At 39.0% G+C, this 16,858-nt stretch overlaps 1 protein-coding gene across 1 annotated transcript; it reads left to right on the top strand.

The window, feature by feature from the left end:
- Positions 1 to 3,042: 3,042 nt before the first annotated feature.
- LOC124269630 lies at positions 3,043 to 6,963 on the top strand. Its single transcript, XM_046704668.1, has 8 exons — positions 3,043 to 3,084; positions 3,292 to 3,337; positions 3,691 to 3,737; positions 3,952 to 4,038; positions 4,376 to 4,462; positions 4,864 to 4,968; positions 5,750 to 5,860; positions 6,048 to 6,963. The coding sequence occupies exons 3-8, from the start codon at positions 3,698 to 3,700 to the stop codon at positions 6,056 to 6,058; spliced, it is 441 nt and encodes a 146-aa protein (XP_046560624.1). The 5' UTR covers positions 3,043 to 3,084; positions 3,292 to 3,337; positions 3,691 to 3,697; the 3' UTR covers positions 6,059 to 6,963.
- The last annotated feature ends 9,895 nt before the right edge of the window (positions 6,964 to 16,858 follow it).

Consider the following 16,858-nt stretch of genomic DNA (forward strand, 5'->3'; position numbering starts at 1 on the left):
TGAATGCTCCTCGCATTAAAAGCCAAACGCTACGTTCAAAATTGAAGTTAGGAGAGTCGATCAAAAAGTACGTAGCCTAACTACATTCTCGATGTCCAGTGTTTGAAAAGCTTCCATTTCATTTTGAAGGAATCGTTAGCAAAGCCATATCCAAATTTCACATGTGTGAGTAATGTGGTGAACCAGATATTTGTCATCACAACGCATTGGGGTATAATATTTCTAACAAAATTGCAGAAAATGAAAAACGATTTGTCTTTTGGTACCTCTTGGATAAGGGTATGCCCTCAGATAATGTATAAAATATGCTCAGTATAGTATTGGATGACTTCCAGTCATGATCAACAGTCAAAGATTTGGATTGCCTCATTTACATTTAGTCGGGGGCTATTTTTTAAGGACAACCCCATTTTAATCTTTCAAAAACATTGTTTCCAGATATTCAAGCTGGTACTGTTTACAATATATTGTGAGCTGACACTTGTGTGACCATTTAGTGTTTAGTTTGAACCATTGGCATCATGTATGCATACGTGAAAACATTAGAATCAGCTATGCCCTTATCATTACGTCATCTGAAAAGGGGGTTGGGGTTGGGTAGTGTCTCCAAAACAAGCTCTTTCAGTCAACATGAAGGGGGGAGTCACTTTAACAAGCGATTGTAATTTCAAATTGCTTTTTCAAGAACTTTAATATCTAAGTGTGATTCTAGGGGACTTCTATCAATCTCAAACACATAAAATATTTCTTGCATATTTTGTTTCCTGAAGTTTTTGATGCATTTATTGTAGATTTTCCGTTTTTGAGGGTACTAAGAGGCAAGGTCAAACCAAATGGGGATCGTGAGACTGGAACATAACAAACCAACTTTGCTTGAGCTTGACAGATAATATGTAGAAAAATAAAACATAAACAAACTGCATTTGTATCGTTTTCTTGGTGATTCTACATACTTTTTGATCGCCCCTCGTAAATCTATAGATAACCTAGCTCTACACTGAATGCACGGGACGTCTATCTATTATCTCCTTTCAGTGTTACTAAATCCATCTGGTATGTCATTAATATATACACGTACAATTGTCCCAGTATTTTGTTAATCTAACTTCAATAAAGCTGCCAAGTACGTTTATAGGTACAAGATTTAAAGTGATAACATTTCTGTAAACAAACGCCTTTGTACATTTAGCACTTATTGCTCCTTTTCTTTTATTTCAGAAATGTAATGACAATCAATTGTACATACAAAGAAAGACATTTTGCAGTAACATTTGCTACAGTGTTCAATAGTTTGTTTTCATTGCCTTTTCATTTTTGTTATAAAATGCACAAAGAGGGAACAAAGTCGTCAGTGTAATTCATTGTTCACCCGCTTTCGAGCATGTTTTTTTACGTGACCATTAGCTATATAAATCCAACATTTTTATCTGCTTTCAGTTAAAATGTTAGGTCATCATATACTTACAACATGCATGGAAGTTGCAGAAGTATGTAGTACCAATTCTAGCATGATTTCTGAAAGTACTGGATTGTGATTGGTTAATTAAGTCACTCTGAGGTATATAATTACGTTATATACCACTGATTTTCCAACACAGTATGTATTTTGTTAACATTTTAATAACGCGGTTATTGAAGAATGGAAATAAACATATTAGCGTTAAGGCTTTAAATCAAATTAAGAGCTATTATAATTTTGTTATATACGTTTTTTCCAACACAGTATGTTTATGTCCGAATTAGTCCATGTCCCTTGTGACAGACAACGGTTGTGGCTGAGATTAGTAACAATAATGTGATAAAACGGACATTAATGCTGCTTCAGATGTTAATGTGTCAGAGACGCCTACTTCCCCAATGTCGAAGCATCCTACTACAATATCAACCACCAACAACAACAACACCACAGGAAACCCAGTAACAACGCCTGGTTACACAGCTGGTGAGTCAGCAGGTAATTCACACAAGCAATCTTCACCGTTAAATCCCCAACAAGGTGTAATTACCTAAAACACATCACCTGATAACGTAGTAAATCCCTTAACACTACAATTACTAAGATGGGAACATATTTCTATAGACGAATGCCATATTTCAGTTAACATTATTTCATTTGTTACTTGTGCTAGACACTATAGTATACATCTTATCGAGTGAAGTCTGAAAGGCATATTTTCAAGAGTTGAGACAAAACGTTCGAAAAAGTATGTTTAGCTTTCACGAGGCAAGATATAGATCGTATTTGACAAACGGCATGGAACAGACTACGTATTATACAAAGAAATAGACTATGCATTATATGAATTGTGACGCCAAAATGTTCCTTTAGGAAAATTTGCAATAAATGTTATCAACGTGTGTACACTATAGTTCCTCGTTCAAGCTTTATCAACGTGTGTACAATATAGTTCCTCGTTCAAGCTTTAGCAACGTGTGTACATTATAGTTCCTCGTTCAAGCTTTAGCAAGTGAAAGACACACAACACGCAGAATTATGTTTTAAAGTTTTGGAAGGACACGGAACTGTACACACAAGTATTGAGTGATAATCTGTCAAAGTCGTTGCGCCAACGTAAATACATTAATACATGTGAACAACACTGCGGCAATCACTACAATGATCAGTTGTTTATTCATTCATTCATTCATATACTCAGTTTTTCTGAATAATACTGTAAACGTTGGCGCACACTGGTGTAATACCCACTTTTTATCAGAGAACACTTCCCGTAAGAAAGTTGTGAAAGCCGTAGCGGAACAGACAATTTGTGCACTTGGGACTTAAATGTGCCCAGTTTACTGCTTGGTGTCAAATATACCTTACCACAGGTATAATATCAATAAGTCAATAGTACCATGAAACGTTATCACCCAGTCTTTCATACGTCCAGGCCATCCTACTACAATATCAACCACCACCAACAACAACACCAAAGGAAACCCAATAACAACGTCTGGTTACACAGCTGGTGAGTCCAACACCATTGCCATCGCCGCTGGAGCAGCCGGAGGAGGTGTTGCTGTCATCGCTGTTGTCATCTTCGCAGCCTATTTGTATCAGAAAAAGACGTCGCTCTCTTGAAGGTAATGCTTGGGATAATGTCCGAGTTATAACAACTCATGACGCTGTGAGGCCAATTTAAATCATTCATGATGAAGTGTTATCTAACTGTGTCATCGTTGAAAGGTTGTCCTCCCACATGGAGCTGACAAGCAGTTACATCTGAATTATCATTAAAAACAAATCACGAGTCAGTCGGCCACCAACTAATATTTGTATTCTTCTTCCAGAAGATGTGAGGGATAAAAGTCGACGGGATAGAAACCCTTCCAAAAGGTGCGTCTGTGTCTGTAACACTCATAATAATAGCCATTTCCTTTAACCGTTCCTCTTGAAATCTCAGGTTTGAGGCTAACTTGTCCCAGTGTATGTCCATAAGATCGGGAAAGAGAAGATTTCCACTGTGAATTAGATCCACATTCAAATAGCAGATGTGACTGCAACAGAGCAGATGAGGCTATATATATATTGAGGGAAATAAATGAGGGAACATCACTTCATGGCAGTGCTGCCTCATTCATGGTAAAGAAGGTATTTAACCTGTTTATGTTTACAGATGTTGAGTATGGCCATTAGTGTATTTTCCCGCCACGAGACCATTTTAATGCTATTTTGGCTGTTGATTTTAGTGCTGAGATGCTGATTGAAAGTGGAGTAACTGAAGGGGACGAAAAAGGCAAGTTACTGAACCTTTGTCCTAATGATGGAGACATTTATGTAGCATTGAAATATTGTGAATGCATTATTAACTTCATGCACATCAACATATTCAAAAACTTATTATCAAGTGTGGCATTTACAAAACCTCCATATCTGTAATAGTGATACAATGTTATTTTTATTTGACATGTGAATAAATCTGGGGACATTTTATTTTATGCATATTTCAGTCATGATGGACAACATAATATACACCAGTTCGTCTGACGTAGTGCCGGCTGAATACAGTATACATAATCACGATCAAGCCGATAAAGGTAACGAAAATGTAACAGAATATGTGCTTATAATACCCCTTTACATGCGCTTGTCTTCCTGATTGGAACTTCTGTCTCAAAAGTTTATCACAAACATATTATTTGTAGATAACAGAGCGTTTCCCTTGTAAATTCAACACACATGAAATGTTTCAATTTGCATATGGAACGGTCATTGTTCCTGTCATACATAACTGCTTAGCTTAATATCCCCTTTGTTTCGAAGTTCCAATAATGTCTAGGTTTCTAAGCAGTATACTCCGTTAATTGTTGACTAGGGGGTGGTGATGAAAGGATGCGGATACATATAAATTTATTCACTACGTTCATATTTCAGTCATGCAGGACAATATTTTGTACACCAGTTCATCGGATATAGAACCGGCTGATAACAGTATTGAGGATCAGAATCATGTTGGGAAAGGTAACAATTACGCAATTTCTGTGGATTCCAGTTGGAGTCACTTGTCTGATAAAGGAGTAAGAATGCTAACTATGGTGTGATCCTATTAAATTAACGTCAAATGAAATTTCACATAACTGCATGAATCTCTCAACAATTTACAAGATCCAATAGTCTTCACGATTTAAAAGTGTTATCAAAGGCATCAGTTTTAGCACACACAATCTACTTCCACAAGATCCAACACGTACGAATGTGTATAAGTTTATATTCATGTGTGTGTGTTCGTTCTCGCGCGGGTGTAATTTGCCTATGAGACCTTACTTCACCAAAGTGCATTGCCAAGGAACAACTACCAAACTCACTGTGAGCTCCTCTGCATGAATGATACTGTATCAGGTAGATGTTGCTGCTGTTGGCAGATGTCTACAGCAAGGTGAAGAAGGTGAAGACGAATGCAGACCAACATGAAGTTACTGACGTGTACGCAAAACCGCACAAAGGACGGCAGGAAACACCAAATGGAGGTAAGTGTGCCAGATGCTGTTGGTAGTTCGAAGAGAAATCTGTAAAAGTGTAGGAGTGTGACTCATGCTTTCATCAACTATCAGCTTAACAGTCAAATGGCTGAACTTGTACAAGAAACCAAACAAATGTCTGGCGCCAGTCTGTAAATAATGGTGTCTGGAAGAGAGAGTCGAGTGATCAACAGCACGAGCATCTCTCTACGTAACTGGGATACGATGGCAATTGTTAACCGAGTCAGCGAGTCTGACCACCCGATAACGTAGTCGCATGGTTTGCTGAAGACCGGTTCTAGCCCGTATCTGCACTGGCCCAAACAAAGGAGATGAGGAAGAATCCAATACAGATATGTATTTTTCGTTTGTAAAGCAGATAGGACGAAAACTCTGTAAATACGCATGAGAGTGACGAAAGCACGAGTATGCTTCCTTGTATGGACAAATGGCTGAACAAAAAAACATTACATCTAGCCAGGCGCAACTTGCAAGTTCTATCGCAAACGTGTTTATCTGAAACGTTATAACGTAATGTTGATCGTGTTTGATTAATTGATTTCATACATCATCTGGAACGAACTGTCATAATCATCATGTAGTTAGACAGAAGTAGTCATGTTGTCAAAGTTCAGTTCTATAGTCACAGAACCCGAGATCATCCACGTAGATGTTCCTGGATTGACGAGGATGATATCTATTTTTTCTGGAGTAAATACGACAACAAGTCATTCGTATTGTTAGGAGGAAGAATATTGATGTATTAATAAGTGTCATATTATCTTTGAAGATGTGTTTGCCAAAGTGAATAAGGTAAAGAGCAGAGAAGGAACAAGTGAGAATATTGAAGACATGTACGCCAAACCACAGAAAGGCAAACGGAATCTGAAGAGCAATGCAGGTATGATCGTTTTGGTATTTGTTGTAGGTGTAATGAGTGAAAGAAATAGTGTAGAACTGACCGTATGCCCAGCAGTCAACTCTGACACCAACTCCTGAATGCATATACAACCAACTTTCTCTTAAATCCGCATGATGCATTCTGTGATGACATTCAGCAATAATGCCACAGTCAATATTTCTTTCAGATGCTGAATGATGTTCCATGAAATAAGTCTTCTGAGACATGCTAAATGAATATCGGTGCTCGTGCTCCACGCTATTGCCATGATGCCCTCAACAACCCAGTGAACAATTTCACGCTGTCACAATGTTCTGCTTTCGTTGTTACAACGTTATTCTGTATACTCCAATTTACGTTGCCACAACGCTGTGGTCTGACGTTGTGATAAAGTGTATTGAGGTATTGGATGCTAGTGTATTTGACGTTGTCTATTAAAACGTTCTGCATAACGTTAATGGTTGAATAGCTTTCCCAGTAGCGAACAGTACATCAGAAACAAAGCAGAAATTCACTTCAATGTTTATTCGTCATCTTGGAAGTTGTATTCTGAAGGTGTAGCTGAATAGCGAAAAAGGAATCCCAAATTGAAACGTTTTACAGAAAACTCCATGGCACCACATTATAAGAAACGTTATTATAGCGTTGTGAGGAGCCCAAAGTATAACGTTTCCTCAACGTAAATTTGCAACGTTGTTATTACGCTGTGACATAACTTTATAAAACGACGTAATACTAACGTAGTGACAACGTTGTGTCATGACCTTACCAATCTACAACCTTCCCACAACGTTGTGAAAATGCTGTGTGTTACCTGGGAATTCCTTATTCATATTATTCCAATTAAAAAAATACATGCAAAATGATTTATGTTTATTAATGCTTCAACAACGTCGTATTTAATAGGGGCAATATTTTCCGAGACCAAGTAATAAAATATATGCTTGATGCCTTTGCAATTGCGCTATACGTATGTGTACATTGTACCGCTTTTGCCTCATGGATCGCAGAATACCATGGGCGTAGAGCTTAAAATATACTCCTCAGAAAAGATGTAAGCAACAAGTATATTCAGTATAATATTATTATCACCAAAAATTAAGTAACAAGTATTATCAGTGTAATATCTTTATCAATCTCGATTGAGACTTTTGCCGACACGTTACTGAAAGGTAAATATTTAAAGAATACATAACCTTTAGTGACTGTCAAATTGATTTATCTGATAACATTGACAACATCACCCGAACATAACCACCCTCAGAAACAACATGCAAAATGTGTGGCATGAATGTGCTCCACTCTTCACACATTCACCCTGATCGGTGGAAACCTACCTGTAATCATTTCTCTGGCACAACAAGCGGGTCCTCACTTTATTTTTATGGATGATAATGCCCATCCATGGATGATAATGGCTGAGAAAGAGTTGTTAACGATGTTGTTTAGATCAACATCACACATATGGACTGGCCTGTAAGGCCACTTGATCTTAATCCCATTGAACATGCTTGGGACATTATTGGAAGTCTTGTTTACGGTCTCCATGTTCGTCCCAGACTCTGGATGACATTGAGAGAATGGCAGATCATTCCACAACAGCAACTTTAAAGGCTCATTTGGTCAATGCAAAGATGTGTGTGTAAGCTTGCATTTGTGCTCATGGTCGTCATACGCGTTACTGAACACTGCTTCACTGTCCAGAACTGACTTGAACCTTAATGTTACGTTTTGATCCATCACTGCAGTACATTTTGCACGACTGTTTCACGGGTACATGCTTTTGGTGATTTGTAAGGCTATTATTGCTCAATACCATTTCATTTCATTTTGTTAAGCATGTGTACATATGTTTCACCTTTCGGTTGTGACGTCATTCCATGACTTGCAATTTCAACAAATTAAAATATAATGAGATTCAAACATTGTGTTGCTTTAATTTGTGTGAGAAGTATACATATCTATAAGGAGTGATATTATCACACGACGTGCTTCTTTTCTCCGTTTTTGCTGCTCCTCTTGGAAGTATATGCTTTGTGACAAAATGGGGTACACCCGCGTGATATATATTTCATAAACGAATGTCCCCTATTCAATTATCACATCTGCACTGGTAGTGGTTTTCCAAAAACTAGCTGTATGTATATATACTGTTGTGCGTCGACAGGGACTATTTCACACAGTAAAATAGTTCTAAACTGTTTTCAGTGTTTGTTCTGTATTTAACGAATACATCAATCTTGATTATCTGCTCAGTGCAACATAGATCGATGCTGATGATATCAATCACTGATTCTCTAGTCGAGAGTCTATGATGTATAACCTGTCGGCAAAAAGCTGAGCGATTGCTTAGTTTACAAAAAAAAACACAAAAACCAATGGGGAAGTATCCACAACTTCATAACACGTTTTAGCATCTTGACACTTGTCTTCTGGTCGTCCCTTTCTTACATGTTCTCACAACGTACTCTGCATCATCTGACAGAAAATATATAGATATCCATGGTGATCTCAGCTGATGTTGGAAAACAACGCAGCGGCCGCAACTTCTATTTTTGAAACAAGGAAGCAACAACAAATCCCAAAAAGTAGAACACCCGTCAATACTGGAATATTTCAGACTTGAACAACACGCAGTCAAACAAAGAGCAACACAAGGCAAGGTATATTACAAGTCACACTAACACAAACATCGACAGTGCACTGGACTAATGCTTAGTTTGTAATATATATGTAATTCCGATACAAATAAATTACTCCATTTAAATTAAAAAAGTGTCGCACTGAACTCATAGATTCCTAAAATTGAGGACATGTAGACTTGATTCATATAGAATTTTGCATTTTGCTGGTGGAAGGTAAAACAAGTGCTTCTGTGTAGGAACAGTGAGACAGACTAACAGCTCACATGTTGATAGGAGTCCTCTATCACTTAACATGCAACTTATCGCTAGCTAACTATCCAAAGCTTGCGTCATAATCTATTACAACGGCCTACTGACAACATAATGACTTAGTGTAGGTGACATAACTTCCTTGTTATATGTGTTCAGATAATGCAGAAGAAATCACGCTCAACTATCAGGGTTTTCCACATTAAGTGTTACGCCCGTTGGACACACTTCCTGGTCCGTGTTAATGTTTGCTTTAACACACGATCTACAATAGGATTTACTTCCTGGTATCACTAGACTATAGTCCGTTTGTTTCAAAAGCGGACCGATGATTTGCAATCTATCTCGAAAACTATCAAATATATAATACCCAATGAAACACTGATAATAATCTAAACATCAGACTAAGTTTTTCTTAGAATTTATGTCATGAAAATAAAAACATTGTATAACAAACTAGATTGCGATTCATCGGTCCGCGTTTGAGGCAAACAGACTATAATGCACCTACAATTGTTGGACACGTGAGTCAATGGTTTGTTTTAATGCCGCTTTGGTCAGTATTTGTTACAAATATCTATCATTGTGAAGCAACACAACTAGTGATAAAATTTTAACATAAATTTTATTACACGAAATGCCCATCCCTGCTATATTACACGCAGCATAGTTGTCTCCTATACATCCTTATAATATTAATATACAACATGCACAATGCAATATAATAACAATCTAGGAAAAGAGTGAACAGAGCACGTTGGCGCTTCACATGACAACTATTTTAACACATATCTGTCATTGTGAAGCAACACAACAAATGATACAATTTTAACATAAATTTTATTGCACGAAATGCCCAACTACTGAGTGCAAAGAATATAATAAAATACACTGGAAAAGCTTGTAATAAAAAACACAGAAATATAACTCTCAACACTTAAATCCTCATGATGGCCAAGGGGAGATAACAAGTAACCTACTCCTGTGAAGCTCACATAAAATATAGCATAGTGATTCACAATAACATGAAGGTAGTCAAATCATGAGCACGTATAAACATGACTCAAGGTATACACAACGCTTATAATCTCAACATATTAATCTGTATAACATTAACCATGTTTAACAGTAACATGTCCCTCCCAAAACATTAGAAGGTAAACTAAGATAAAACATCAGTGACCACACCCTGTGATACCATGGTATGGACGTAATGTTGATATATTGTATGACCAGAAATTATTGAGAATTTTAGGAATATGTTTACTTGGATTCCTAGTATAAACAACCTTGACCAGCTATCAAGTGCTTGGTTTCATTCAAGAGAGACAACTAAGTTAATCCTTTTTCATTAGTTTGTGAAGAGTTATCCCCTTTGTTTACTTTGTAATATACAGCCCTAATTATCTTTTTTTCTCACATTTGGCCTCGGGTTAATTCCAGTGTTGTTTACATTTTGACGAGTTTTCCCTGTCGGTATATAGGCAGTGAGTTTCATTGCATTTATCCTCAGTCTTTGGATTGTGAGACGTAATACCGTTTGAATAACATTCAAAAACTACTCGATGTTGTGTACAATCTAATCCATATCCTTTTTACCTGATAGAACTTATATTTAACTGTCGTTTCGTCAGAGTTATGCTTCGGAATATTATCCATGGAGGCGGCCATATTTGATGACGACATCATGAGTTTATGTGTACACAGTTCGTTGACAAATTTACTTTTGCAAATTCTGTATTTTAAGCGTCAAAAGACATTTCCATAATTTTAATGAATCCAGTGACACTCTACAATTATAATTCTGCACCAATAATAAATTAATATCTTTTGCTCGTTGATTGTAAACAAATTACGTCATGAGGATTGTGGCGTAGTTCTTGGTCAGTTGACAGTTGACAGTTCTAGACTGATTGTGGTGGATGCGAGTCGCTGTTTTTCCGTATATATTTTCACCGGTATCTACCGAGAACAATATTTTTGTAAGCATACTACGTCCAAGCTTTGCTTAAGACAAAACTTACTTTTAGAGAAGTTTGTTCTGGTTTGTATAAATTTTGACATTACTGACTTTGATAAATTTATATGTAATAAATTCTTGTTCACTGTTTCAACTTCATGTTGTCAAGTTGGTAAAACTGTAAAAAGTGAGAGTGGTCCACAGAACCGACATGCTACTTAAATGAAATTTATTTTTCTCAATTTTACCCCCATTGAACCGTTACAACTTGCTAGCAGACGACATTTTCAGTGATCCTCAGTATGGATGATTTAGAGAAGAGGAAGTTGATTTTTAGAGTATTATAACAAGGACATCCGATCAGCTAAAAGTGATCTATAACAGAACAGGCACTTTGTCCACTGTTTATCAGTTTTGAAAAATATTACAAATGGATATGGCACTGAGCACCAGGGGGCAGGTCACTGAGAAAATTGACTGTCATGACAGGAGGCAGCTTGATATTCTTGTTTCTAAATACAAACGAAGGAGTTTAGAAAACTTAAGGCTGCATATGATTGATAGAGGAACTGTGGCTGGCTATCAGGTGACAATTAGAACTGAGCTGCATGCAATGGGTTACAGAAAAGTAGGAATACCATCACCGATCATGTAACTGCACAAAAGGAGCGAAGGTTGAATGCTTACAGATTTTAACTGGGACAATGTGATTCTTTATAGATGAAAGTTCTGTGTGGCTGTTTCCTAATACACTGAAATTCTGGACAAAACAAACTGAAAAACCTTTGTACCAGCGCCCAAAGTACAGTCCGAAAGTTAACGTATTGGGTGGCATATTTGTGTTAGGGGCAACGCCCCTCTGTGTATTTGAAGGAAATATGAACAGTGAGCGGTACACAGATATTCTCGAGGGACATTTATTTCAATCTGCTAACGTGTTCTATGGACATTTTTGTATTTTCCAGCAGGACAACGACCCAAAACATCGTTCAAAGCATTCACAGGCCTGGTTTCGGACCCAAAATATGACATTATTAGCTATAGCCCTGACCCAATTCCAATAGAAAATGTTTGGAGACTTCTGAAGGAAAGTGTCAATAAGAAAAAACTGACAAATATTGCTGAAATGAAAGAAGAGGTGGTCCGATATTGGGACCACGACTTTCTAACTTCTTTGATCAGTAGTATGCCCCGCCGCATTGAAGGCTGCATTGCTGCCCATGGTGACTTGACAAAATACTAACTGTTCACCTGTCTTTCAATCTGGAGTTATGTTCTGCTTATATTCACATTTAATACGTGAGTAATGAGTGAAAAAAATATAATAAATTACAATCTTAAATTCTCAATAATTTCTGGTTGTACTGTAGAACACCTCAGAACTCTTCCATCGTCCAATTGTTTGAACAGTCTTAGGATCAACACCCTTCTCGATAGGATTTTGCAGAAAAGTTGCACCTGTTGGCCGATAGGATTTTGCAGAAAAGTCACGACCACCTAAACCAGCCAAGTGAATACCAGTCTCCAGAATATGTCCCACTGTAGCAGCCCTTATAGCGTTGAACGGCGGACGTAAACTGAAAAAGACTGGTTTGATTGCAACTAACTGCCTTTGCCCTTTTGTACGGTCAATGTAACAAGGAAGGGCACGCACAGGGTCCAACTTAGTATCTGAGTGTCTCTGAAGTTCAACGGTAAAACCTGCTTTACTAATGTCATTTTTTATTCCATGCAACTTTATCTTGGCTGTGCCCTCATCTGTAAACACAATGTCACTTGTAGATAGAACCATAGGTGTTTCAGAATGTGAAACAGGGTCAAACAGCATCCCGTTGGGAGCAATATCAGACGGTCTCAACATCAGTGTTAGCGCCATCAGACAAATGGTCTTAAGTCTCAAGTTGTTTATGGATAATTGTTCATTATTGTCCATACCTGAAAACAAGGCACAACATGCTTCAACAGGCATTACTGAAGAGTATTTCATAGGTTCAGAAGTGCCAGATTTAACCAGGGCGGTAACTAACCGTCGAACAGCTGATATTCGAATTAAATCAGGAAGGTGAGCTGCCTCAAACATTGCTGGCATAGCTGCTAAGGCAGTGTTAAGTACAGATATGGGTTTTGCAATCTGCTAGCATACAAAGAAAAGATACAGTGGCTATCTCAGACACAGGTGGGGAATTATACCTATGCTTTTTACAAAACATACAAGGCTTGTTTAAGATAGCATTATAAGACTGCAAAGTTGACTTAGCCCAACAAAGAGGGATTTGTGCTATTGCCCTCTCAGGCCAACCCCTAGATCTGAGCTCACTCCGCCACAAACTCTCCAAGCAAGAATTTTCCAACCCAGATTCCGCCTGGGCTCTGGAACTGGGCCCATCCTTTGGAATGCTGTCTTGCAATTTGGAATCTTGAATGGGGGTGCTATCGCAATTTCCTTTAACTTCTGGAACCACACCTGACCTGGAAATAGAGGGGCAATCACTGTTGCACTTGCCCTTTGCTGAATGATTTTCTCGATAACTTTGGGTAGAAGACAGAACGGTGGATTCACCCAGTTGTTGTGACTGTCCCAGTCGTCCTGTGCCAGAGCATCCACCCCTGCACTCAACGGTTCGTAAAACCGACTGTTGAAGTTTGGTAAATGAGTGTTTGTGCAACTTGCAAATCTGTCGAACGTGTGGGGACCCCAAACTCTGTCCAACATTCTGAATAAGTGAGGGTGTTTCATCCAATTGGCCTTGTCTAGAGTGCGACTCAAGGCATCTGCCGTCACGTTTTCCCTTCCTGCCAAATACCTGCAACTCAGCAAAAGTCCACAGTCTTCTGCCTCTGCCCATATTGCTTTGGCAATTTTTGTCAAGTATACATTTGGACCTCCCTTATTGGAGATATATGCAAGCGCAGTAACATTGTCCGACAATATCTGTATATGTTTATTACAGATATAACGTCTGAATGATATCAGGCCCATCAAGATGGCATAAAGCTCACGCTTGTTGGAAGACAAACTACTAACTCTATTGTTCCACTCACCCGACGCTAACTTACCATCAAATACGGCACCCCAATCGATACCGGAAGCGTCGGTTGTCAACTGCCCATCAATTGGTCTACCAATAATAGTTTTAATATTCCATTCATCCACAGCATCCAACTACCACTCAAGTTCTCCGGAGGCCTGCCTAGTAAGATATAGTACAGTGTCCCAAGACGTCCTTGATGCAATCAACCTGTATATCTCACATAAAATCAACTTCGCCGGGGATACTACCCAAGCAACAGAAACACACTGTCCTGCGATTCGAGCTAGGGACCTAACACTACAACACTGTTTTCTTAGTACCTGTGTTATGCTCCGCTTTATACGGTATATCCTGTCCTTCCTAACCTTAATGACTGGATGACCTGTTGAAGAAACAGAATTAATGGTGTAGCAGGAATTAGGGAAGACTTGTCAAAATTCACTTTAAACCCCAAATCATGTAAAGTGTGTAGTAGTAGATGAGAATGATCTGTAATCAGTGAACTCTGTGCACAGTCAATAAAATCGACTACATAGACAGAAACTCTCACACCTAAAGATCTAAGATATGATACTATGGGTCTGATAACTTTACTGAAGTAAAAGGGACTGCAACTCAGACCAAATGGCAACACACACCATCTGTAGAAACATTTATCAAACTGGAATCCAAGAAAATCTCTATCAACTGGGTATATAGGAACATGATGAAAGCCATCCTTTATGTCCGCTGTAACAAGCTTGTCATCACATTTCAGTATATCAGCTACAACACGAATAACATCATTTTTAAAACTTGATTTCAAACAGCAATGGTTAATCTTACGAAAATCTGTGATAAGTCTAAACTTATTGTTCTTCTTGGGAACGCAACCTAAGGGAAATATATATGTTGGCTGAACATCACACTGTTCTATGTATCCTGCCTGTAAGAAACGGTGAATCTCATGTTGAACAAACACTTGTTGTTTAGGAGAAAACTTATGATTGTCTAGGCGGAAACCATCTGGTGTTGTCTCCAAAGGAATACGTACACTTTCACTCATCCACTGAGGCATGAATCTTCCGCCAGTTGTTTATAATCTTACATTTCTCCGTCACACACATCCTGAATCAAACGATCCGCCATTGTTGTTTACAGTTCAGGGTGACGTGCTTCCGCTCCACCGGTGTTATGTGAGTTATGTCGCCCCCGTGAAAACGATCTGCCAGAAAAGTGCGAAAATACATCATCTCGTCCGCGAAAAGTGCCTCTTCCTCGCTGAAAACCTCTGCTATGCTGAGGACGGTAGACAGTAGACATCGCTGCCGAACTTCGAAGTTTGTCTAATACTTGTGACGAAAACCCAGACGTATTACGCTGAAGTGACCTGAAGAATCTCGAAACAGTCGGGTCGAACTGACTTTGAACCGCGAGAGCTGCACACTCGTCCTGAAGATACGCTACTTCTGCTTGAAGGATGATTGAAATCTGATTATGACGACTGTCACAGCCCACATGACCACATTCTGGCAATAAAGACATACACTTCAACACAGTCTCTGTATAACGAGCACACTTGGCAGTCACATTGTAAATTCCATTATCTATGCGTCTGATATCTTGACGACTGTCATTTACCCATAATTCTTGGGGTAGTTTTACACTAGACACAGTGTCCTTCACACTTTGGTATTCACCTTGAATGTCTACGTCTCCAGCGGCGACGGGAGTATTCAAACCAGCGTCGGGTCTGGTTTGACCTTGTGAGCGTGGGTTAGATTGGGACGTCAACGGTTCCCGGGCACCATCATCGCTCGTTGGGTTATCAGCCTCTCTCTCTAGCGCAGCAACTTGTGCTTTTAGGTCCTCGGTATCGTAAGAAACTTTATGGACAAGTGCCAGAATCTGATTAAGCTTGGAATCGTCAGATGAGTTTGATCTTTCGACTGACATACTCGCCGCGAAAATGGCGGCCGTCCTGCCTGCTGCGTGAACAGAGCAAGAATGAAAACGTGACGTCACGAGAGTGTGACGTCACCGGTGTAATAGTACACGTTGGCGCTTCACATGACAACTATTCAGTGATATCACGGAGTGCCTGGGAGGAAATCGTAAAGGGATGCAGGTCTTAGAGATTAGCCCCTTCTGTGAACCCCGGGCTCATGATCAGGGTGAGCCAGACTTCCAACAGACGTGTATTGAGATTTAATTGTTTAAATGTGTTCCCACAGCAAGTGTGGGTGTTCATGCTTTAAACCACTGGTGTCCTCGGTCCATATTACTTTCAGCCTCCTGTATTATGGAAGATGCGTATCATATTTTGACCAAGAGCCATAAAATCACAGCAACATGCCAGGTCAATGACTGCGAGGAAGATGAACCATCCACTCGTCAAGGTGATTGGTTTGTTGTTTGACGCCGCTCTTATCAATACTCCAGCTATATGGCGGCGGTCTGGAAATATTCGAATCTGAACAAGACAATCCAGTGATCAATAACATGCGCATCGATCTACGTACTTGGGATACGATAACAAGTGTCAACCAAGTTAAGCGAGCCTGACCACCAGATCCCGTTAGTCGCCTCTTACGACAAGCTTGAGTTACTGAAGACAAATTCTAACCCGGATCCTAACGGTTACCAAGCATAAAGCGCTGGCAGACAAACAAATCCATCCGTGTCATGCAGTTTCTCAGTAGATGTTGAAGCACAACTTTACAGGTTGGTCTTCAGGTTCACCTTTCGTATTTGATATGGCGTGGAGTTATACACCATTGTATTTTGGATTGAGGAACGACTCTTTGATTTCAAAGAAGAGAATATAGTAGGGTGAGTTTAGTTTTACGCCGCTCTCAGCAATATTCCAGCTATATGGCGGATATAGTAGGGTATCATTTCAAATTTTGATCATGTTTGAGAATGTTAAAATGTCTTGCACAAATAATACTGTTTGGGAAGACGTTTAGAAATAGGCTCATAGTTTCATAGTGAAACACCGTTATCGAGGGTCGACGACTCAATCGCTACATGATGTCTGAATGGGAACCAGCAGGGACCAAGCTTTTGTTTGGACACAACGGTAAGCTCGACACAATAGTGACTATCTGTGTTTGCATGTGTAGCAGCTGAA

Source organism: Haliotis rubra, unplaced genomic scaffold (assembly GCF_003918875.1).
Source record: "Haliotis rubra isolate DU_JTF1 unplaced genomic scaffold, ASM391887v1 Scf1016, whole genome shotgun sequence".
In the NCBI taxonomy this organism is placed as follows: domain Eukaryota; kingdom Metazoa; phylum Mollusca; class Gastropoda; order Lepetellida; family Haliotidae; genus Haliotis; species Haliotis rubra.

What these genes read in the sequence shown, in the direction of transcription:
- LOC124269630 (XM_046704668.1), top strand. Translation starts at nt 3,698, where the DNA reads ATGCTGATTGAAAGTGGAGTAACTGAAGGGGACGAAAAAG. An exon ending in AACTGAAGGGGACGAAAAAG is followed by an intron (nt 3,738 to 3,951) that starts GCAAGTTACTGA and finishes TGCATATTTCAG; the next exon opens with TCATGATGGACAACATAATA. An exon ending in TCAGAATCATGTTGGGAAAG is followed by an intron (nt 4,463 to 4,863) that starts GTAACAATTACG and finishes TGCTGTTGGCAG; the next exon opens with ATGTCTACAGCAAGGTGAAG.